At 44.7% G+C, this 25,544-nt stretch overlaps 1 protein-coding gene across 2 annotated transcripts in view; it reads right to left on the bottom strand.

Annotated features, from left to right (window-relative positions):
* The window catches only part of TTK (TTK protein kinase), an 80,338-nt gene that overhangs the window by 3,933 nt on the left and 50,861 nt on the right, over window positions 1-25,544 (bottom strand). For both annotated transcript variants that reach the window (XM_089655346.1, XM_089655347.1), the window contains exons 15-21: window positions 23,016-23,173; window positions 22,783-22,934; window positions 14,299-14,423; window positions 14,043-14,123; window positions 7,002-7,178; window positions 1,202-1,292; window positions 291-385 (exon numbers count right to left, since the gene is read on the bottom strand). In XM_089655346.1, the coding sequence (XP_089511472.1) occupies window positions 291-385; window positions 1,202-1,292; window positions 7,002-7,178; window positions 14,043-14,123; window positions 14,299-14,423; window positions 22,783-22,934; window positions 23,016-23,173 (879 nt within the window). The remainder of the gene's footprint in view (window positions 1-290; window positions 386-1,201; window positions 1,293-7,001; window positions 7,179-14,042; window positions 14,124-14,298; window positions 14,424-22,782; window positions 22,935-23,015; window positions 23,174-25,544) is intronic.

The following is a 25,544-nucleotide window of genomic DNA, read 5'->3' as shown; positions in this document are numbered from 1 at the left end:
CTACCCTAACACACTGATACTAAAAAGGGAAGGTCAAAGATATCCAATGAATCAACAGCTATAAAAGTTTATAATACTTACTATTTACACGCGCTTAGGGGAAAAAAATTCTTTATCAGTATAGCTATTGGGAAAGCATGGGGATATCCTGTACATGATAACAAGTAGACCTTGGCATGTAAAAAAAAAAAGCATGTAAACCATCAATCTTCTCATCAAAGTACATACAGTAGGTGCACATCGACAGCTCAATATTAAAACAACTAATATTTAAAGCTACTGTTTTTCACCTTAGCAGCTCTAGATATAGAATTTGGTGAATTCAGTCCAATGAGTTGTCCAAGAATTCGTTTCATCTCCTCTGCAGCATCATTCCGTACTTGATCTATAACCAAGCAAAAAGACAAACTTTAAAACTCATGAACTTCCTTACATACTCACATTCACATGAAATATACTATCATATCACCTGCTGAATTTTGTCTGAAACGTGTATTGGAAAGCACCCCCTTAAAATTTTTTTTTTTTTTAAATTTTGGACATGAAAAGGTTGAAAATGTGAAAAGGTTAGACCCTTTATGAAGTCTTAATTGCTGTCTGTGTACCTGCTAGGGTGATTCATATTTCTATTTGTCTTGGTGACCACTATCATAGAGACAGAAAGTAAGGAGAAATCAAATATATTCTGTCACCACTGCGTCCCTAACAGCTAAGATCAATAAGACCAGCTTTGCACTGCTACGCCATAGTTTGAATGCAGTGCATCCACATCCAGTGTACATGCAGTACCCTACACCTAACTTCAACCTAACCTCTTACCTCCTCATCTCCCTTCCTATTCTATTCTCTCCCTTCTTCAAGGAACCTCTTTTCGATAGCACCAACTGCCTTTCTCTATACTTTAGCTACCAAGATCTTGACTGCACAATTCTCAAAGAAAAACCTTACCTCAAAACTAGTGATCAGATTCCTAGACACTGCCATAATGATGAAAATACCTCTGAAAGTTGTTAAAGTCATAGATGCTGCAATCATATAAGCCTAGAAAGCTGATCATTATCTATATATATGATGACCGCTCCCACAGGTAGGTCCCAGATATTAACAGTTCAGATCATCTGCAACTCAGTTTACCATTTAATTACAACGCCTCAGCAGCCTACAATACAAAAAGGTATGAAATAGAAAATCTTTTACATACCTGTCTGAGGGTGAGGTTGTATCTGAACGTATGGGTGCACCAACAGCTCAGTAATAGATATCCTTTCCTTGGGATTTCTCACTAAACATTTCTGGGGGGAAAAAAAAAAATTACCATTTGTAAGTCATATGGGAAATAAAAGTGTTATGGCAATACAGAAAACAAATTGAATATGGTGATATAAAACTGTAACAGCATTACTTCCAATGCCGTTACTTTATAGCATAAAACAGCGGTAAAAGTGTTATAAATGCCACTCAATCAAAAAAGTTAGTGGTTATAAAGTATATACATTAAGGTTAAAAAAAAAAGAGAGACCTTTTCAGTAGCTGTACATTCATCCCCTTCTCTATATACTTATCTAAGGCCTCTATCGATCCAGAATGAACATAATAACACAGGCATGTCAAACTGAACAAGATGTATGATCCAAACAACATCTGAGTCCATACGAAGGAACCCTGGATGACCAACTGGCTAACGCGTTTCGAGGACACAACCTCTTCCTCAGAGCCCTCAGGGCTTGGATCATACATCTTGTTCAGTTTGACATGCCTGTGTTATTATGTCCATTGTGAGTATGATACCTATTTTTGTTTCTATAATAAATTATTTTAAACGATAATGCACTAGGTCGGTGCGCCCTTTTTCTGTTTCTCCATTTGTATCCAGTGTATTCGGACCACCCCATCTGTTGAGGACAGCAAGCAGTGCATATTCCAGAAAATTCCAGAACATTCCTATTGGGTCTACTGAGTCCTTTCCTAGCGCAGGAGTAAAGTGTTTGTTGTATTGGCTCTATCGATCCAGCACTTTGCCCAGCTGCAGGTCTTCTCTCCCCTCTTTCACAGGCTTGGCAGAATTCAGCGGGAGCCATTGGCACATGCCACAGTCAACTCATGTGTCTATGGGCACACAAAGCCTGACTTGGGAGCAAGCCCTCATCTGTGCCACCACAGGAAGCAGGTTCCTATGGTGGCACACAGAAAAGAGGTGGAGATGAAAACACTTATGGGGACCCCCAGAATAGGCAGTTCAGGGTTGATCTGTGCAATACTCATGCACAGAGCAAGTATAACTTCTTTTATTTTGGTAAAATAAAAAAATTACTTTACAAGCTCTAATGTTCAGTATAGTGGAAACTCTGCTTCTGTTCCATTCGGCACCGAACATACACATCAGCACAGTAAGTTTTCATGTGCTATTTGTGTTTTCTATGTGATGCACAGATTAAATTCAAAATGCATAAGACTCTTACTGGTACACAAGGTCACTGCCACAGATTCATGTACGGCATCACCAGGATCAAAATAAATAGGAGAATATCATATAAAATTAATTCACATAGAAACACAACAAAATGACACAAAACTTTTCCAGAACCCTCCAGGATGGTCACTTGAGAGAGAATAAGCTCCTCCCTCTACTGTAGACACAAGCACAGAGAGGTAAAAAGCTCCACACCAGCAGCTACCCCAGTTTTATCAAAGATTCATCAAAAGGCTGAGACAAATAAATAATTTACCCACCAAAAGATGAAAACCGCCTGGGGGGGGGGGGGGGGGGAACTTGCTGTCCTGCAAAATTCCTGGAAAAGTCATCGGGTAATAACTCATGTTTCCTAAATTATCATCATATGAGAGACTATAAAGATGCATACCTAAGTAGGGACCACAGCCTGGAGAATGTCCCACCCAAAAGCCAAGTCTTGCCTGGATATCAAGTCAATCCTGTAGTGCCTCAGGCGGGTGGACTTGCTAGACCAAGTGGTGGGTTTGCAGATTTGCTCAGTGGTGGCCCAAGCACTCTCTGCTCAGTAAGTGACTACTGTAGAGTGAGTTGATTGACTTGAAGGACAGGTCATGTCTTTGATGCTGTAAGCAGGCTCAATAGTGAACTTACACCGGCCATAGACAGTTCGAATTTCAGACGATTCAGCAGGGGCTGACCAAGATTCGAACCATGTATGGGCAGGCTATCAATCAACTTGGGTACAAACAGCCTAGTCCAATTTTACACGATTATTGCTAGTGGAAATTATAGCTGCTAGCAGGAAGTACCATGTTCTTCCAGCAGGAAAAACAATGGTTCCATGGGTGGTCGCTCAGTGTTGATGGGGGGAATTGAGCGTATTTCTTTCCTGTAACCTGTGGTTGCAGGAAAGAAAATCACTCTATCTATGGCCGGCTTTAATCCTTCTGGTGATAGAGGAAGGAAGATTTCCCTGCTTTGGCCCCTCTGAAGAGAGTGAATAAAAATAAAAAGATTCACTAAATTTCTTTGGAAGCTTCCATGTACCTTAGGATTCATCTCTTCATATTCTGAGTGGCACATTCTACTTCTTATTTCTAGGGTTACTACAGAATAATGGAAGAACCATTTTTTGGTTTAGAAAACAGTTGTGGAAATCTTAGGCAAAGACATGGGATCTTAATATCACCCTGTCAGAAAAAATGGTTAAAGGGGTAGTACAGTCATGTAAGAAAAATAAAGCAATGGGCCCCTTTGCAGGTTTAACTCATAATGTACTACAGCCCTTGCCAAAAGTTTTGAGAATGACACAAATACTAATTTTCACAAAGTCTGTTGCTTCAGTGTTTTTAGATCTTTTTGTCAGATGTTACTATGGTATACTGAAGTATAATTACAAGAATTTCAAAGGCAAAGGTTTTTATTGACATTTACATTAAGTTTATGCAAAGAATCAATATTTGCAGTGTTGACCCTTCTTTTTCAAGACCTCTGCAATTCACCCTGGCATGCTGTCCATCACTTTCTGGGCCACATCCTGACTGATGGCAGCCCCTTCTTACATAATCAATACTTTAAGTTTGTCAGAACTTGTTGGGTTATTTTTTGTTAAACCCGCCTCGAGGACTGACCACAAGTTCTCAATGGGATTAAGGTCTGGGGAGTTTCCTGGCCATGGACCCAAAATTTCAATGCTTTGTTCCCCAAGCCACCTAAGTTATCACTTTTGCCTTATGGCAAGGTGCTCTATCATGCTGGAAAAGGCATTGTCCGTAACCAAACTATTCTTGAATGGTTGGGAGAAGTTGCTCTTGCAGGATCTTTTTGTACCATTCTTTATTCATGGCTGTTCTTAGGCAAAATTGTCAGTGAGCCCACTCCCTTGGCTGAGAAGGAACCCCACACATGAATGGTCTCAGGATACTTTACTGTTGGCATGACACAGGACTGATGGTATCGCTCACCTTTTCTTCTCCGGACAAGGTTTTTTCTGGATGCCCCAAACAATCAGAAAGAGGATTCATCAGAGAAAATTACTTTACCCCAGTCCTCAGCAGTCCAATCCCTGTACCTTTTGAAGAAAATCATTCTGTCCCTGATGTTTTTCTTGGAGAAAAGTGGTTTCCTTACTGTCCATCAGGCCATCCTCCGAAAGTCTTTAACTGTGGTGTGCAGATGCACTCACACCTGCCTGCTGCCATTCCTGAGCAAGCTCTGCACTGGTGGTGCCGATTCCATAGATGAAACAACTTTAGGAGACGGTCCTGGCGCTTGCTGAACTTTCTTAGACGCCCTGCAGCCTTCTTCACAACAGGTGAACCTCTCCTCCTTGATTTGATGATCTGATAAATGGTTGATTTAGGTGCAACTTAGTAGCAGCAATATTCTTGCCCGTGAATCCCTTTTTGTGCAAAGCAATGATGACTGCACGTGTTTCCTTGCAGGTAACCATGGTTAACAGAGAAAGAACAATGATTTCAAGCACCACCCTCCTTTTAAAGCTTCCAGTCTGTTATTCTAACACAATCAGCATTATAGACTGATCTCCAGCCTTGTCCTCATCAACAAAGACACGTGTTGAGAGAATCACTGACATGTCAGCTGGTCCTTTTCTGGCAGGGCTGAAATGCAGTGGAAAGTTTTTTGGGGGTTAAGTTAATTTTCATGGCAAAGAGGGACTATGCAAATAATTGCAATTCATCTGATCAATCTTCATAACATTCTTTAGTATATGCAAATTGCCATCATAAAAACAGAGTCAGCAGACTGTGAAAATTAATATTTGTGTCACTCTCAAAATGTTTGACCAGGGCTGTAGTATGCACTGGATGCTAGTACATTATGACAGACTTACCTGCAAACGGAGCCCTCCAGCGCTACGTTGTCATAGCTTCCCAGGTCCCTGGCACTTCCATCTTTGTTTGGTCTTTCTTCTGGGTTTCATATCTTCGGCCACTTGAACGGCTGGGCTGACGTCATTCCTATGCATGCCCACGGGAGTCACTTTGCCACAGCACAGAGTGGGCCATAAATGTGGTCTGAGCTGCACATGGATGGGTCAGATCATTACCGGTTGACAGGCAGAGGGGACATTTATAACAGGAGAGACCTCTAGGGTCTCTTGTTTTTAAAAACCTGCCTGTCAGCAATTTTTCAAATTGTGACTTTACTACCATTCTAAGTATGGCTCCTTTACTAACGCCTGCAGTTCATGGGCCCTCCTAGCCGCAGTGATAGAGACTAGGAAAAAGAGCTTGAACTTGAGGCATTTCAGAGGAATTCCTTCAAGCAGTTTGAAGAGTGGCCTTGTCAGCTGCTAAAACTACAGATAAATCCCAAGGTGGAACAGCCAGACTTGTGTACAGCTGATTTCTAGATAAAGCCAAAAAGAGTTTGACTATATTTGGAACGGTCTTTGGCCAGGCATCCACTAGTTAGAGTCAGCTGTATGCCGTTTCAGGGTTCTGGCCGACAGTCCCATATTCGACTCCATCTGAAGAAACATTTGAATGGCTTGAGATAATCCTTGTTATGGTCACCTGTGCTTTGTCTGCCTAGATTTTTGTACAGCGTCCTGGGGAGTAGTCGTATCAGTAGAAACGCACATGCTAGAATTACGGTCCAAGGAAAGGTCATGGTGTGTAAGCCCAATGCTTATTGTTCTTGTCAAAAAAAAAAAAAAAAACACTTGTGTTCTTGTTTGCTCCTGATAATAGGTCTACATCAGTCCCTCCACTTCTATCTTTATCTCCCCTTTTAAAAAAAATCCTTACAGTGAAAATGCTTTCCATCTTGATTGCCTAATATTGAACTTGAAATTCTTGAACAGGGCAACATTTCTCCAAAAGGTTTTACTCTCAGGAACATGTGTGAGCAAAACCTGACCTGTGCTGAGAACAGGGAACCAGGGTAACAACAGATCTGCTGAGATGTACCACATCTCATATGTACCTACCATATAGAATAAAACAAAGATTAGCTCCACTGCTTATTTACTTCTCAGTATCTTACCAAGGTGGCCTTGTACTCGCTGCAGCCAACATAGTAAATTATTTGCAACACATTTACAAAGAAAGCAAAAAGGTAAAAAATCTTGGAGACTTTAGAACAACGTTAATGTTCATAATCAACTATAATGGGGTGAACATGAGCATTATTATTTTTATATCATCTGTTTCCAATGTCCCTGTAAAGAAATCGAGACACAATAACCTCAAGAAATATGTATATTCATGTGTACATTGATAGTTCTATTAGACTGTTTGATCAGAAGTACTGCTAACAATTCAGTGCATATCATGTTCTGCTTTGTTCAATACACTGCCTGGTTGTTAAGCAGAAAATATAACCCCTGCCCCCCCACATAATTTAACATAAACATAAATATATATATATATATATATATATATATATATATATATATATATATATATATAAATAGTCATATACATCAAAAGACACATCTCTAAAAAGAGCTGTTTTATTAGATTATTAGAACAATCTCTAGCATTGAACACTTTCAAAGATGTCAGAACTAAAAAAATCTTACTTTGAGAACATCCTGGAGGTCCTTCTCTGGTATATCAGGTATCTCAATTTCATAGCTTGGATCCAAGATTGCATGCAGTTTAGTGATTTGATTAGTAATATGTTGAAATGGTGTCTTCCCGTAAGTCATACAGTACAGTATGCAACCCAAGGACCACACATCACCCTTAGGACTAATCTAAAAGCAGAAATCAATAGTGGTTTAAAATAAATACATATAAAATGTTATAATCAATCTAGCTATACATCATAAGCTCAAAAGTTTTTTCCAATATTTTTTTCATTAAAATAATAGCAGATAACGCAGGTCCTTGTTTTGGCACAGCCTGTTATAGGGTGACAAAGCTCTCTTAGTGTTCCTATTTGTGCCCCTGCATTATCAGTTTTATGGGATTCCCATTCAGACTACAAATGGCCAATTCAACACACTGGTGCATCACCATCATGAACCCCGGTTTGCCATTAAGCCATACCCAGAGTGCAAGCATGTAGATGTTTAAAGGCTGTAGAGGATTCAGGAGATCAGCTATCGTTGAGCTGCAAAGAGGGATGAATAAAAGGTGAAAAGTTTTTTTTTTTTTTTTTTAAATAAAAAGGGGAACTGGCGATCCTTCACTGCAAAGCACAGAAATCATTGGCAAAGCTGAAAAACTGGGATGTGCAGACAGACCACACATCTGTCTTGGGAACCAAGAAATCTCTCTACTGGCACAGGTCTAATGACCCCTGTGGACAGTAGTCTTTTCAGGGACGCAAACAATCCATCTGCCATTAGTTCAGGCATACAAGCATGAGGGTGTGCCTAGTTGAGAAAACCCCTCTACCCCTGCAGAAGACTACTGGGATGTATGACATCATTTGCCTAGGCAAGAAACCAGGAAGTAACTGAAGAAACATAACAAAAATAGTTTAAAACAAGTAAAGATGATATATTTTTGTATTTACTAAAGCTAGCAGCATAAGGATTAAAAATAGTCAATGTTAATTGAGAGAGTGAAGTTCCACTTTAAGGGGTTGGCACACTCCTACAGCAGCCACTGCAGGGAGCAGAGCCACTTGACACTGGAGAGAATGAAACAGTTTAGCTTCCAACCTTTAATTCATGGCATCTTTAAAGATCATCCATCAGGACTGCTAGTGTCTTATTCAAATAATAGCCAAGCAAACCAATATGGTAACAAAAAACATGGTGAGGCCAGTCAGCATACATCATTTCCTGCTAGTGAGGGTGCACTGGAAAAGACTTGGAAATTTTTTGGCAGCCATCAAGATCCAAAAACCAGGGAGTTTAGGGGAAGAAGATTGAGGTAGCGACAACCTAAGGACGCGACGCATCTACTAGGAGCCTACTGTGTTAGAAAACCCTGGACCCTGGGATTCCGCCTGAGAGGACTCCTCTACAGAGGATTCCTGACCCTCAATAGCTTTTACATGACTAATCAAAGCCCCAGCTTGCTGAGGGATGATAGGCCTGTAGCCAAGCGAGAAGCAGTCACTCAGCTGAGAGGAGTGTCCTATGCCAAAGCAATACAGTGATGGCATTTTCCAAAAAACATGTGCTTCTCTACTTGCTGTGCAATGGACAGAATCAGCAGTGAATGGGACACAAAATGGCCAACTGCCCCCACCCCTTTATACACTACCACAGCCTATATATCACCCCATAAAGAGGAAAAAAAAAAAAGTACGTCTTGGTACCATCCTGAGCTCTAAAACACCACATACAGAGGGAAGACTATAAGAGGGGGCTGCCACAAGTCCACACACACACTGACAAACTTTCCAGTCCACGCTGAAGGGCATTAGTAAGCCCAATACAATTCCACACAGGTAAGGTGCTACAACCCAGTTTTCTCTTCCATGCTGTGGTATGGCGATTCACCATGCCGGACTAGCAGTCTCCTTCTGTTTCTCAATAAACACTCATAAAACGGACGTCAGCAGCAAGGTGAAAATAGACAAAAATCTTCTTTATTGAGAACAAGGAGTAAAATGTTTCATGGTACAACCCAAGCTAACACGTTTCAGTCCAGAAAAAGACCTTATTCATTGCCATGGCAGTCAGAATACCCGCACAGGATGGATAAAAGCAAAGTGCGCAAAACATTTTTTTGCCCAATTTTCTTATCAAAGATGTTGGGCAGGAGGATGCACCATGGTTTGAACTTTCAGCTACCTCATCAAGATCCAGCCAAAATTTTCTTTGTATAAGGCCAGCTTAAGCTGAACGGTAGGTGTGGGGCAGGAGAAGTTATAGGTGTGCAATAATCATGTGACAAGAAAAAAAAAAAAGGCAATGGGTATAATTTTATTCTACAAGGTCTTCAGTTTAATGTAATCCTCTGGCCTAAAATGTGAATTTTAATATGTGCAAACCATGAAAAATAACAGATAAAAAAATAAAAAGGAAGGGCTCTGGCAGCGAAAGGATTAAATCTTGATGTGAGTGTTTTTCAGTTTTTGTTTTTTTTAAGGAACGGTGTGTATATAGGAGGATAAACATATATTTGTCACAACTTTAATGAGTTCTGACAGAAGTAAATAACTTTTTACTTGCTATTAATCCATAGTTTGGGAAAGGCCAGGTACCGTGTCTGCAAGTAAAGAGAACGCATATATTTTTTGTTTTTTTCCCCAGACTTGACTAACAATCATGTTCAGTCCATCTGGTGAAACACGTAGATCTTGCAACTACCGTATTTTTCACTCCATAAGACGCACCTAGGTTTTAGAGGCAGAAAACAGGGGAAAAAAATTCTGAACTAAGGGACTGCGGCCACAGTTCAGGAGATGACCAGAGACTGCGGCCACAGTGCAGGAGATGACCAGAGACTGCGGCCACAGTGCAGGAGATGACCAGAGACTGCGGCCACAGTGCAGGAGATGACCAGAGACTGCGGCCACAGTGCAGGAGATGACCAGAGACTGCGGCCACAGTGCAGGAGATGACCAGAGACTGCGGCCACAGTGCAGGAGATGACCAGAGACTGCGGCCACAGTGCAGGAGATGACCAGAGACTGCGGCCACAGTGCAGGAGATGACCAGAGACTGCGGCCACAGTGCAGGAGATGACCAGAGACTGCGGCCACAGTGCAGGAGATGACCAGAGACTGCGGCCACAGTGCAGGAGATGACCAGAGACTGCGGCCACAGTGCAGGAGATGACCAGAGACTGCGGCCACAGTGCAGGAGATGACCAGAGACTGCGGCCACAGTGCAGGAGATGACCAGAGACTGCGGCCACAGTGCAGGAGATGACCAGAGACTGCGGCCACAGTGCAGGAGATGACCAGAGACTGCGGCCACAGTGCAGGAGATGACCAGAGACTGCGGCCACAGTGCAGGAGATGACCAGAGACTGCGGCCACAGTGCAGGAGATGACCAGAGACTGCGGCCACAGTGCAGGAGATGACCAGAGACTGCGGCCACAGTGCAGGAGATGACCAGAGACTGCGGCCACAGTGCAGGAGATGACCAGAGACTGCGGCCACAGTGCAGGAGATGACCAGAGACTGCGGCCACAGTGCAGGAGATGACCAGAGACTGCGGCCACAGTGCAGGAGATGACCAGAGACTGCGGCCACAGTGCAGGAGATGACCAGAGACTGCGGCCACAGTGCAGGAGATGACCAGAGACTGCGGCCACAGTGCAGGAGATGACCAGAGACTGCGGCCACAGTGCAGGAGATGACCAGAGACTGCGGCCACAGTGCAGGAGATGACCAGAGACTGCGGCCACAGTGCAGGAGATGACCAGAGACTGCGGCCACAGTGCAGGAGATGACCAGAGACTGCGGCCACAGTGCAGGAGATGACCAGAGACTGCGGCCACAGTGCAGGAGATGACCAGAGACTGCGGACACAGTGCAGGAGATGACCAGAGACTGCGGACACAGTGCAGGAGATGACCAGAGACTGCGGACACAGTGCAGGAGATGACCAGAGACTGCGGACACAGTGCAGGAGATGACCAGAGACTGCGGACACAGTGCAGGAGATGACCAGAGACTGCGGACACAGTGCAGGAGATGACCAGAGACTGCGGACACAGTGCAGGAGATGACCAGAGACTGCGGACACAGTGCAGGAGATGACCAGAGACTGCGGACACAGTGCAGGAGATGACCAGAGACTGCGGACACAGTGCAGGAGATGACCAGAGACTGCGGACACAGTGCAGGAGATGACCAGAGACTGCGGACACAGTGCAGGAGATGACCAGAGACTGCGGACACAGTGCAGGAGATGACCAGAGACTGCGGACACAGTGCAGGAGATGACCAGAGACTGCGGACACAGTGCAGGAGATGACCAGAGACTGCGGACACAGTGCAGGGGATGACCAGAGACTGCGGACACAGTGCAGGGGATGACCAGAGACTGCGGACACAGTGCAGGGGATGACCAGAGACTGCGGACACAGTGCAGGGGATGACCAGAGACTGCGGACACAGTGCAGGGGATGACCAGAGACTGCGGACACAGTGCAGGGGATGACCAGAGACTGCGGACACAGTGCAGGGGATGACCAGAGACTGCGGACACAGTGCAGGGGATGACCAGAGACTGCGGACACAGTGCAGGGGATGACCAGAGACTGCGGACACAGTGCAGGGGATGACCAGAGACTGCGGACACAGTGCAGGGGATGACCAGAGACTGCGGACACAGTGCAGGGGATGACCAGAGACTGCGGACACAGTGCAGGGGATGACCAGAGACTGCGGACACAGTGCAGGGGATGACCAGAGACTGCGGACACAGTGCAGGGGATGACCAGAGACTGCGGACACAGTGCAGGGGATGACCAGAGACTGCGGACACAGTGCAGGGGATGACCAGAGACTGCGGACACAGTGCAGGGGATGACCAGAGACTGCGGACACAGTGCAGGGGATGACCAGAGACTGCGGACACAGTGCAGGGGATGACCAGAGACTGCGGACACAGTGCAGGGGATGACCAGAGACTGCGGACACAGTGCAGGGGATGACCAGAGACTGCGGACACAGTGCAGGGGATGACCAGAGACTGCGGACACAGTGCAGGGGATGACCAGAGACTGCGGACACAGTGCAGGGGATGACCAGAGACTGCGGACACAGTGCAGGGGATGACCAGAGACTGCGGACACAGTGCAGGGGATGACCAGAGACTGCGGACACAGTGCAGGGGATGACCAGAGACTGCGGACACAGTGCAGGGGATGACCAGAGACTGCGGACACAGTGCAGGGGATGACCAGAGACTGCGGACACAGTGCAGGGGATGACCAGAGACTGCGGACACAGTGCAGGGGATGACCAGAGACTGCGGACACAGTGCAGGGGATGACCAGAGACTGCGGACACAGTGCAGGGGATGACCAGAGACTGCGGACACAGTGCAGGGGATGACCAGAGACTGCGGACACAGTGCAGGGGATGACCAGAGACTGCGGACACAGTGCAGGGGATGACCAGAGACTGCGGACACAGTGCAGGGGATGACCAGAGACTGCGGACACAGTGCAGGGGATGACCAGAGACTGCGGACACAGTGCAGGGGATGACCAGAGACTGCGGACACAGTGCAGGGGATGACCAGAGACTGCGGACACAGTGCAGGGGATGACCAGAGACTGCGGACACAGTGCAGGGGATGACCAGAGACTGCGGACACAGTGCAGGGGATGACCAGAGACTGCGGACACAGTGCAGGGGATGACCAGAGACTGCGGACACAGTGCAGGGGATGACCAGAGACTGCGGACACAGTGCAGGGGATGACCAGAGACTGCGGACACAGTGCAGGGGATGACCAGAGACTGCGGACACAGTGCAGGGGATGACCAGAGACTGCGGACACAGCACAGGGATGACCAGAGACTGCGGACACAGCACAGGGATGACCAGAGACTGCGGACACAGCACAGGGATGACCAGAGACTGCGGACACAGCACAGGGATGACCAGAGACTGCGGACACAGCACAGGGATGACCAGAGACTGGGGACACAGCACAGGGATGACCAGAGACTGCGGACACAGCACAGGGATGACCAGAGACTGCGGACAGCACAGGGATGACCAGAGACTGCGGACAGCACAGGGATGACCAGAGACTGCGGACAGCACAGGGATGACCAGAGACTGCGGACAGCACAGGGATGACCAGAGACTGCGGACAGCACAGGGATGACCAGAGACTGCGGACAGCACAGGGATGACCAGAGACTGCGGACAGCACAGGGATGACCAGAGACTGCGGACAGCACAGGGATGACCAGAGACTGTGGATAGTACAGGGGATGACTGCTGACCTTTGGGGAGGGGGGGGAGCGGGTACCTGAATTTGACAGATACCCGCTCCCACTTCCGCGGAGTTGTTCTTTCATCTTACCTGTTCCTCTATCCAGCCGCGCGCTGTCTTCCCGGCTTCTGTAATGGCGCTCGGCAGGACAGCCGGGTGCCCAGTGCGCATGAGCGAGAAGCACTTGCGCTTTGTGATTGGTCCGGCGGCTTCTGGGATCTGTCATGTGTCCCAGGTACCGCCTTACCATTCACAAAAAGCACCGCTTCCTGCACATGCGCACTTGGCACCCGGCTGTCATGCCCACACTACAGAAGCCGGGAAGACCGCGCCGCTGGATAGAGGAACGGGTAAGATGAAAGAACAACTCCACGGAAGTGGGAGCGGGTATCTGTCAAATTCAGGTACCCGCTCCCCCCCCCCCTCCCCAAAGGTCAGCAGTCATCTCTATAAGGTCCCGCTGTAGAGCTGAGCGGCCGGCCCGGTATTCTGACACGGCGGCAGTGGAAATACCGGACCGGCGGCTCCATATTCGCTCCATAAGACGCACTGACATTTTCCCCCCTTTTTTGGGGGGAAAAAAGTGCGTCTCATGGTGCGAAAAATACGGTATATGTTTTTTAATTGTAAGATGAAACTCTTGGAAAACGTGGTTGAGTCAAGACAGCATCAAAAGGGAAGACGGCAAAAACACAGAAGACAAAATATGTGACCAAGCATATACTGTAAGACTAGGTATGACATTTTACCTTGGACCTTGGTCTTCCATTTTCACCAAAAGAAGTGTTATCTTTGATAGCCTCAGGTGGCATGTAATTGATTGTGCCAACCTAATATTAAAACAAGCAGAAAGCATTTGTAATTACACATACTCAGGAAAAAAAATATATAAAGGACGCGTGGAGGTTATGAAGATACACAAAGTATGTTAGGTAGATGGACTGTCAGGAAAACACACACACAGTTGTTGAAAGAAGTGAAGAGTATATGTTTTGGGGTATTTACCTGAGAATCTTTAACAATGCTAGTCACATCTGGCTGTATTTGATTAGCAATTCCAAAGTCTATAAGCTTAAGCATCCCATCAACAATCAAAAAGTTTGCAGGCTTCAAGTCACTATGAACGATACCTAAGAAACAAAAAGCAATGCAATCCCATAACAATTCTTCAAATTATTGATACAGGAAGTTTGTCCTTTCATATTTTTACAATTCCTTACTGTAGCAACAAGAGAGGCACTTCTTTACATCACAATTGATACTTTATGCTCTGTATATGCCCTTGTATTATTAAAAAGCCAAGGGGCCCATTTCTTAACCATTTTATTGTAGCAATGCACCACAATGCACTTTCGTATGTGGCAGTGCACTGCAACACACAACATGCTGAAGGTAGGATTGTAGGTCTGTTGTAGTGCATAATGCAACTAATGCCGATAAATGGGATGCCTTAACACAGTGGTTCTCAACCTGTGAGTTGCGACCCCTTTGGGGGTCGAATGACCCTTTAACAGGGGTCGCCTAAGACCATCAGAAAACATATATTTCCGATGGTCTTAGGAACCGAGAAACTGCTCCTCTATCCGTCTCCAGGCGGGTCCGGCCACATGAAGATACACCCACATATGAGTACCCGGCATGATGACATCATCGCGCCAACCCCATCAGATACACCCCATACAAATACAGGTGTGACAGGGTTGGCGCCATAATGTACTTATGTGGACCAGTCACACATGTGTGTAGAGCAGCTACTGTTTAGAAAGCAGTTGCTGTGTTGAAAGCAGCTACTGTGTTGAAAGCAGCAGTATTGGAGGTAAAAACACTTCATGAATTATAATTACTGGGTAACTGTAAAATTATGTATTTATATTTACATTACGATTCATAATAGCAAAATTACAGTTATGAAGTAGCAACGAAAATTATTTTATGGTTGGGGGTCACCACAACATGAGGAACTGTATTAAAGGGTCGCAGCATTAGGAAGGTTGAGAACCACTGCCTTAACACAAAGCAAATTAGTACGTATATGACTGTTGTGGAGGGTCCCATCCCATTTGATAGAGAGAATTATTGCCTTAAAGCAGAACTTCAGTCAAAATCTAAAATAATAAAAAGTCAGCAGCTACAAAAACTGTAGCTGCTGACTTTTAATAAAACACACAGACAGTCACTTAGCCCTCGATCCAGGGGTGTCTTCTGCAGCTGGTTTCACCGGCCGTCCTCTCTCCCCAGTGCCAGCATCTTAAGTGTGCGACAGCTTGCGGCTTCAAAGCCGGGTGCCCACTGCACATGCACCAATAGCACTGCACCTTTGTGAATGGTCCTATAGTCTGAGACCTTTTACGTGTTCCATAAGACTACGAGGAGGGAAGGAAAACGACTTTTACTTTCGATCGCCTAGGCGACTGCAACAGAAGTGGAAGCGGGAACCTGTCAAAATCAGGTACCCACTCGCCCAATCCTCAATGGGGAGCAGGAAACAAAGCCTTAAAGTGGAACTTCTCTTTTTGGGTGGAGCTCCACTTTAATTTTGTTTGCGAATGAAAAATATTCTCTTAGCCACTTTAAAACCAGACCTTTTCTGGCACATTTACTTTACGTGTGAAAATCAGTATTTTTTGCTAGAAAATTACTTAAAACCCTCAGATGCCCTAAAATAAAATGATGGGTGTTGCAATTTTTTATGTCACGCTGTATTTGTGCAGCGGTTGTTGAAACGCAATTTTTTTTTAAAAAAATACACTTTAATGAATTTTAACACACAAAAAAAAAAAAATACCCAATTGTTTGACAAAATATAAAAGAGGTTATGCCGAGTAAAGACACCAAACACGTCATACTTTAAAACTGACCACACTCCAGGAACGGCGACAAACTACGGTACATCAAATTATGCTGATGCAAGGGGGCACGTTGACGGGGACAGCTGATTCAAGGGGGCAATCCATGTTGATGTTGGAATCCTTGCTCTTACAACGATGTTCAAAGTGATACCTCACGTGTGGTGCGAACACCATTTAAACATGCTTGTGCATCCTACATGTAGTCGCCTTTGTGCACGAGTATGGGAGGGATGGGGTGTTTACAGCTTTTTAAATCTTCCTTTTTTTTTTTTTTTACATTGTCTCTATTTTTTTTTACTTTTATGATTAACAAAAGGGATGAACTACTGGTTTAGTGACCGGTCCTTTTTATGGAGAGATTTGGTGCCTATTAGACCTCAGATCTCTTCTCTGCCCTTCAAAGCATCAGATTTAACCCAGATCGCATGGTTCTGATGCTTTCAAAAGCCAGTAATGGCTTGCTTACAACCTGGCAAAACTAGAAGTGTCAAAATTTTTTACTTCCAATTACTTGCACAATAGAGATGATCAGAGACATTTTGGTCCTCAGGAATCTCTAAGGTCAGCCAACGAACCACCAGCTTCAGTCCTGAGCCCCCCAGTGGGATGGGAGAACCTCTTCTGCCACCTGTAAAATCAATTCAGCTAGGATCGCTGTTACATTAAACACCATCACCAACAAGGAGAAAATATAAAAATATATATTCCATAGCTGCATGCATCATCCTGGTACAACCTTTTCAACCTGGCAACTGTGTACGTCGTGAAGACTGAAGTGGTAAAAGTGGAAAGAAGCAGTGGCTGAAAAACTCACAGCTCAAACACATCCAGACAATGGAGGGAAATTTGCTTTTAGTGAACTGCAGATGGACAGAGGAACAGGAGAACAATCCCCTGAAACAGAAAACTCTCTCAGGCAGTTTCAACACCTCAACTATGCAGAATCAGAAAGGGTTCCTCACAGCAGAAGGCCGCCAGACATTCACCTTGCAGAGTTAATGGCTACAAGAAGAAGCCTGACCCTTGATAATGCTGAGAGCAAAAAGCTGATCCAGACCCAGAAGCAAGGAGAGGATTTATTCAACACAAAATCTGGTATTCCTAGTTAAATTCAGTGACTGTGAAGCTGGATAGTTAATCAGTCCTTAAGACAGAAGGATCCTGACAATACAGTAGAGCACGCAGCCAATCTGCTCAGTCTCATCAAGTCAGCATGCCAACTATGCCTGAGCCATTCTGATAGAATGAGGATCATTGGAACACTGTCTGTGGTTCTCTATACCAAAAAACAAATGAGAAATGTTTCAGGGAAGCAAAGGCATAGATCAGAGTGTATTGAAACGAATCTGGATCAGATGACCCTCCAAAAGGATGGTCCTACATGAAGGAGACCGCTAAATCACCCAAAGTTCCAAGATTTTGACTGGCACAGGAGACCCCCCTGACAAAGTCCCCCATATTGACAGGGTGCCCAACACTCCTTTCCAGCCTGACATCTGTTTTGTGGATCCTCCACAAAAAAAAAAAAATAACACAGAAAGAAGGACTTTCCTGAATCTGGAACTGGCTTTCCTATCCACCAGACCAGGGATAACCTGGACCCCAAAGATTGATGAATTGGTTTGTCCAGAGACCAGATTGACTCAACTCACAACAAAATGTTGCATTTTAGAAGTCTGGAGTGAAACTGGGCAAATGGGACTGCCTTGAAAGAGGCTATTCTGATGGACTTCCTGGCACCCCATTTGAGTGCCCCTTGGTCGCTCGGTAACAGGACCAAGGTATTATAGCTGGGCATTGCACCCTTGAACTAGATGACACTAGCTTAGGTGCAACTGGAACTCTTTATTCAACAAAAATACAGGTTTTTATACACTTCAGATATAGGGCAAGTCCCCACTTGAAAAATAAAAACAAACATTACACATTGGGAGAAACATCCCACACTGATTAGGTAACAAGGTCAAGTTGACACAAGACTAATGCCATCATGTAGAAACCTTCAGGAGGACTAGCCAGACAGGCAAATAGGTGATTCAATTAACTAGTTGCCGACCGCAGATAGCCAAATGACGGCTGCACTGCGGCCGGCCAGTTCTGGGTGGACGTCATATGACGTCCTCCCAGAACACGCTCTCCTGCGCGCCCCAGGGGGCGCGCACCCGGCGATCTCCGTGATCGATGTGTCCTACGGACACAGCTGATCACGTGATGTGGTAAAAGGCCAATCACAGCGGCCTTTTACCACGTGATCAGCGGTGTCCAATGACACGCTGATCACAGGGAAATGCAAGTGCCGGTTCTCGGCTGCAATTTCCTCACGCTATCAGATCGTGAGGAAAGTACTGCCGAGAACCGGCAGTTGTCAGAGCGAGCATCGGCACCGATCATCAGGGCACTGATGATCAGTGCCCTGATGATCGGTGCCCAGCAGTGCCACCCGCAAGTTCCACCCACATGTGCCGAGCAGTGCGCCCACTAGCTCCACCCACCGGTGCCCAGCAGTGCACCCACCTGTGCCACTCTGCAGTGTCACCCACCTGTGCCACTCTGCAGTGTCACACACCTGTGCCCAGAAGTGCCACCTACCTGTGCCCAGAAGTGCCACCTACCTGTGCCCAGAAGTGCCACCCACCTGTGCCCACCCACCTGTGCCACCCACCTGTGCAGCCCGGCAGTGCTGCCAGTCAGCTCCCAGCAGTTGTGCCAGTCAGCGCCGCCAGTCAGTGCCCAGCAGTGATGCCAGTCAGTGCCGTCTATCAGTACCCATCATCAGTGTCACATATTAGCGCCGCCTATCCGTGACACCTCATTAGTGCTGTCTATCAGTGCCGCCTATCCGTGCCACCTCATTAGTACTGCCTATCAGTGCCCTTTAGTGCTGCCTATCAGTGCCCATCAGTGCCGCCTATCAGTGCCCATCAGTGCTGCCTCATCAACGCACATCAGTGAAGGAGAAAAATTACCTGTTTGAAAAATTTTATAATAGAAACAAAGAAACTATTTTTTTTTTCAAATTTTTTGCACTTTTTTTATTTATAGCGCAAAAAGTAAAAGCACCCAGTGGCGATTAAATACCACCAAAAGAAAGCTCTATTTGTGAGAAAAAAATGATCAAAATTTCATATGGGTACAATGTTGCATGACCGCGCAATTGTCAAAGTGCGGCAGCGCTGAAAGCTGAAAATTGGCCTGGTAAATAAGGGGGTATAAGTGCCTGGTAGGCAAGTGGTTAACTCCATTACCAATGGGACAAATACACAACGGTAAACACAACACACCTTAATAAACTGATTACAGCAAGAGCCTTCATCATCAGGTTGTTTTGAGCCGATTATATTACCATCTGCTCTGAGTCTCCAAGTCTAGGAAGGGGGGTTGAAGCAACTAATGCTGGTTTGGGCATAGAGACCCCAAATCTGTATCTTGGTCCTCCAGTTCTCAGAGTCTGTGTTTTGGGAAGACATGGACTTGAATCCAAAGTAAAACTACTCCAAAAAGGTCCTCCAGGCACGCCCCTCCCAAAGAATAGAGCCCCCTCAATGCCAGGGCCCATAGTCAGTAGGCAGTCTCCTCCTAAAGACCCTGTTCTGGATGGTTCTATCACATCTACATTCAGACCTAGGACTCCCATGCAAAATCGGAATATCAGATGACTCCTGGACTGGAGATTTCAAATAAGACTGGAATGTGTGAAGTTTCTCTTCTGGAAGGAAAACTGGCCTGAGCTCTATCCAGGACTAGACCAAAATACTCTAGTCTGTTCCTCTGCTGATCTGAAGAGGGTTCAAGATCCATCCAGTATATAATATTTGGAGGATCAACTTCATGTTGTCCGATGGAGCTTGCAAGGACTGTTCCCTGAACAGGAAGTTATCCAAGAACCCCAACAATGGGAATACCACGAGAATGCAGCAGGGCTAGTACAGGAGCCAGAACCTTGGTGAAAACCCAAAAGGTGCAGACGAGGCTGAATTGGGGGAGGGGGATCATAAACTGGTAGTGTAGGGATCCAAAGCAAAGTGTAGGATTTGCTGATGTGCTAACAAAATGGGGACAGATACATGAGCAGCTTTGATATCCACAGTTTTTTTCCCTGCGGTTACATCTCTGCTGTCAGATTTCCCTGCACTTAGATGTTATAACTTTATCTACCAGTGACTGAAAGTTTCTGTGAACAATGGACTCCATAAGTTGTGAGGACCAATATTCAAGCCCGTTTCCTGCTATATACTCTTCTGTGTTCCCAGCGACCTGCTCAGGTGAGCATTTATGTCTACACATTTTTCACATTTGGATCCACAGCTACTCTTGGTTGTGCCCTGTGTCTCTTTTCATGAGGAATTTTTGGACTCAAAAGCATTCAGAGCCTGGGGATCCAGAATGGGGCAAATTTTCCTTTGAGCTTGACAGTGAACAGATTGAAGTAAAACTCCCAAAACCATTCTGCCACAGGAAATGAGAAAATGTCACCTTGATCCAGACTTTCTTAGAGAGCTTGAAGAAGATCTGCAAATCTGTGCAGTGACACAAAGGTTGGTGGTGAGAAACTGAGGGGGGACAGGAAGGGAGACTATTTTGAAGTCCTGGGAGACCACCCTATCTGAGCTGAAGTGCAAGCTGTCCAAGCATCTGCAAAGATTAACCACCACCAAACAACACAGCTGCAGTATATATCACCACCAGTCAACTGCTCCACATTTCTATAAGTCTTGGCAGCACTTAGATCTATCAAGGTATTCTGACCAGTCAGACATGGGTTCACCGAGCAAAGTCACAAATAGAATCGTATAAAGAACAGGGCAGGTCAGTGAATCAACCGCTTCTTGATTTGGCCAGAATCAGTAAAAAACTTGTAAAACTGTATTCATTTTTTATTTTATTTTTTTAAACACTGGCCACCTGCATGTTTATGCCATAATGTACCCCACATTCTAGTACATTATGACAGATGGTCACTTGTGAAAAGAAGCTCTCCAGCTCTTAGCTGTCACTGCTCCTGTGTGCTTCCATCATCATCTCTCAGTCTTCCTTCCAGGTTTCAACAGTTCAGTCACTTGAATGGTTGGACTGCAATAATGTCACTTCTGCACATGTGTATGGAAGTAACATCAGATCTGGCACAGAGCGGGTGCCATAGATGTACGTTGACCCGTGTAACCTGACAAGCCAAGGGGAAGCATTTATGATAGAGACCAATAGGGTCTCTTCTGTCATAAACACTCTGTCAACAATTTTTAAAGAGTGAGTTTAATATTTTAAAGTGTGTTACAGTACCACAACATTTTATTTCCTGAAATGTGTGTCTGTTTGTACCATGTTTGGATTGCTTCCTTTTCGTGAAACACCTGATCTTTATTCGTTAATTATGATCACTTCTATATCATCACATAAGAAAATGTTCTGGGGAATTGTTATGAGTTGTGAATCTTTAATATTTATGTTTTCACATGAGAAAACAGATTCAAACTAGGCATTTTTGCACCAGGTGATTTTAATAGGAATATTTCTATTTGAAGTTACTGAGACACAACATTGCATTTACACCAGGACATAAATGTGCACATTGAGTAACAGAGGGTGCTCTCTGCAAATAACATTTTCTCAACCAGATGAAACATGATGCTGTTACTTATACTTGCAGTCTAGTTTACACTTCACAGACGCTAGCTGCTGTAGTATCTGAGTCCCAGGATTCAGTGTACACAGAAGGGACAGGCTCTGCAGCTAACTCCATACTAACACAGACAAATCTAGCTCAATGAAATGTGTGTGCACCACACAGAACACAGCATCTGTGATCAACACCCTTTGTGTATTCCAGGGGGCTTCTCTAGATCAGAAGGTCTTGTGGGTGTTCACACATAGCAAATGTGCCTGCTGTGTTGCCATTCTATGAAAATTCAAAAGGCACATTATAAATAGAAAGGGAGATGTTATAAGAGCAAAATTTTCTGTCAAGCACTAGAGACAGTAGCAGATAAGACAGAAAGTAATTGTAAAGGCAGAACATGTTACCTTACAATATCTAGAGTTCTATCTAGATCCAGAGTTGTGACCAAGTGTAGCAGTGCTGCACTCTCCTCACAGGACTAAGAGCAGCGGGAGCCATTGGCTCCTGCTGCTGTCAATAAAATCCTCTTGGGAGGGAGCAGGGGGAAACCAGCACTGTGTGTCTATAGATGCACACAGCACGCCTGGATAGCGAGCCCACGTGTTCCACCATAGAAAGTGGTTTCCTATGGTGGCACACGGAGTAGAGGAAGAACCTATAGCACTGGTGGGGGAACCCAAGAAAGGAGTTTCGGGGCCACTCTGTGCAACAGCATTGCACAGAGCAGAAAAGTAGAACATGCTTATTATTTTAGATAAAAAAAAAAAAGTATAGCCTTTGCAACTGCTTTAAGGCTGTAGTACTGCTTTAATCACTGCAATGCCCTACCACAAAAAAAGTTTTAAAAAGCTTTTTACAAAAATGTTTACATGCAAAGTTATCTTTTTTTTTGGGTCAAGAGGTCTAGAACAATTTGTGTTAGGAACATTTTTTCTCCCCAAAGTTGCGAGTTTATGAGAGGATAAAAATGACAGACATTTATCTTTTTTCATTCTACAAGCTGTTATCAACTAAACAGTCACATACCATGCTGGTGTATTGTGTGAACTGCTTCCAGCATGTTCTTCCAGTAACTCTTCTTCTCCCATGGGTTAATAGTCTTCTTTTTTCTCAGCCATGTATTTAGATCAATGTTGCCACACTCCATTACCATGTAGATGTGCTGCTTTGTGATTTCACTGTAGGAAACTACAAGTTAGCCTATTTTGGGTATTTCAGAAATAAAAAGGAAAAAGCAATAAAGGATTGCATACACTTACTAATCATACAGTCTGATTATTTTATCACTGTGTTGCTGAAGTTTATTTAAATGAGAAATCTCGTTCTGATAACTCTCAACAGTCTGTTGGTCAGCTTCCTCCAGGTCCACATACTTTATAGCATACAAATGTTTTTTATCATCCATAACTTGAAAGACCTGTAAAACACCACAAAAAGCAGATTAGCCAGCAAAAGAAGAAAATCAAATAAATAAATTGAACACTTGACTGCGTAAAAAAAAAAGGGATATTGCTAATAAGCCCATCTATACCAGAAAAAAAGAAAAAACACCCTAGGACACTATGTTTACAATGTCCAGCAAATAGAGTGCTAAGTTGGCAAAGTTTACACAAGCACCAAGCTATGCTTACAAGTGCTAAAAGTGCAAGAAAATCTGTGAAACGGACAGCAAAAACAGGATGATGCATTAAAGGATAAATTCACCTTTTAGTAAAAAATTATAAATGCACATTTTTTTCAGGTAAAAAAATGTGCATTTATTATTGTTGTCTGCAGGAGCCTATAAAGCATTGCATCAGCAGATTGCTGGTGCCATGCAATTCTCCTGCAGATATGTCAGAATATCTGTTTGCTGGTATGGGATGTACGAGAAAGCAGATATACTGACAGGAGGAATTAATGAACTACTATCGCACCCCACAGCGGGTGGGAGGATAGGATCCCCCACTAGCTGTCAAAGCGGGTATCAGGGGCCAGTCAGATAGTAACATGTTACACCCTGAATATGGGTGTAACATGTTATGAAGGTGAATTTATCCTTTAAAGAAATGCATACAGACAGAGATCAGATGTATCCTTTCATAATCTTCAGCTAAAAATGTACTACATCCAAAGCATATGTTCTGGATCTCTGGGCTAGCATAAAGGCAAATTATAGGTACCATAATCTATGACTGAGTGACAGTGACAATAAGTGTACACAGAATCACATTTAATAAAATGTAAGAAGTGGGATGAGGGAAGGGGGTGTCTACTTTTAAAGAAAATGGGAAAAAAAATACAAAATAAAACCAAGGTCTCAGCATCATGGATTTTAGTCATAAGGCTAATGTGCAAACATTTTTGTGAAGACCACATTGTCTTGTGTATGTTGGGAATACAGTACTGGGCACAGGCTGAATTATCCATACACTCTGGGTTATATGCTGGTATCTTCAGGTGAAGGGACACTGGCAAAGCTTTTGAGGCTATGCGCTTGGGCACCTGCCTTCCAAGTCTACCCTACTCCAAGTTGTCAGTTTTTTTAACAACAATGCAGAGTAACCAAGGAATAGAAAGGAGGGTGGCCTGTGTATTGTACTCCAACATATGGAATTTACAGGTACGTTAAGATTGCTCTTATCTTAATTGTACAGTACAGGACACATGCTGGATATTCATAGACCCTCAGACATCTCCAAGCAATGAATAAGGTGGTTGAGTAAAAACAAGGCAAACAGAACTGTGCCAAAAGCACCAATAAGAACAAGGTTCAAGGACCCAACTCATACTGCTGCTGCAAGAACCGTGCAGTCAAAAGCTGCAGAAGCTTGGAAAAAGTATGAACTGAAGACCAGGTGGCAAGCTTGCAAAGTTGGACAACAGAGGCTTGGTGTCTAAATGCCCAGGAAACACCCACAGATCTGGTGGAGTGGGCACACAAGAGTGGAGAGCTCTTATCCTTTTGAGTGTAAACTTGAGAAGTTGTCTTAGCCACCCGGCAATATTGGATTTTGAAGCAAGTTGTCCTTTGAGAGGCCCTGACGACAAGAAAGTTTCCTTTAGAAGTTGTGGCTTTTAGAAAACTGACACCTCTGCCAACATCTAAATAAAGAGCAATATCTTTGGGGTGCTAAGAAGCAGGGCACAAAGAGGGAAGTACAATGTCCTCATGAAGTTGGATGTTAGATACTACCTTAGGCAGTAAGTTAGGTCTTGGGTGCAAGAATACTTGGTCTTTCTAAACAACATGTCAAATACAATGACCGTGGGCCGAATCTGGCCCACCAGGCCATTTCATGTGCCCCTCATACCTAGGGCTTTTTTCAGCCAGAACATGGCAGAACTCTGTTCCACCACCTCCTGCTCTTGCCCCCCGCTCCCCATTGTCACTTGTAAACACAGAAACAAATCCCTGCTTGCCCTGCTTGCACTAATTGCATGGCAGAGTGATGCCAAGGTCAGAGCTGAGGAGGAGGGGGTAGAAGTGAGATATAGACAACCTACGAAAGAAAGCTGAATCCTGCGCACTTTGCGTACTGCCTACTTCAGCCTTTTGAAGAACGAGGGACTTAAGTGACTTAGTAACCGGCTGCGGGTCACAGTGAAATGAAATAGTTCAGAATTTCAAATTTTTTTTTTATTTTGAATAGCATAATCAACATTTTCTTCCTGCAGCTGCTGAATGCCAGCGGGAGAGAAGCTTTTAGCCGTTGCAAGAGGAAAATGGAGAGGATCGATTCCTGTATATGCCGCCCCTCCTGTCCAAGTGTAAAACAGTATGACAGGGAAGCTGCATGGGCCCCTGG

Source organism: Staurois parvus, unplaced genomic scaffold (genome assembly GCF_062004578.1).
Source record: "Staurois parvus isolate SC_StPar_1 unplaced genomic scaffold, SC_StPar_1.0 ptg000834l, whole genome shotgun sequence".
NCBI classification, from domain to species: domain Eukaryota; kingdom Metazoa; phylum Chordata; class Amphibia; order Anura; family Ranidae; genus Staurois; species Staurois parvus.
Note: the sequence above shows the minus strand (reverse complement) of the source record. Positions and strands in the feature narration are given on the sequence as shown.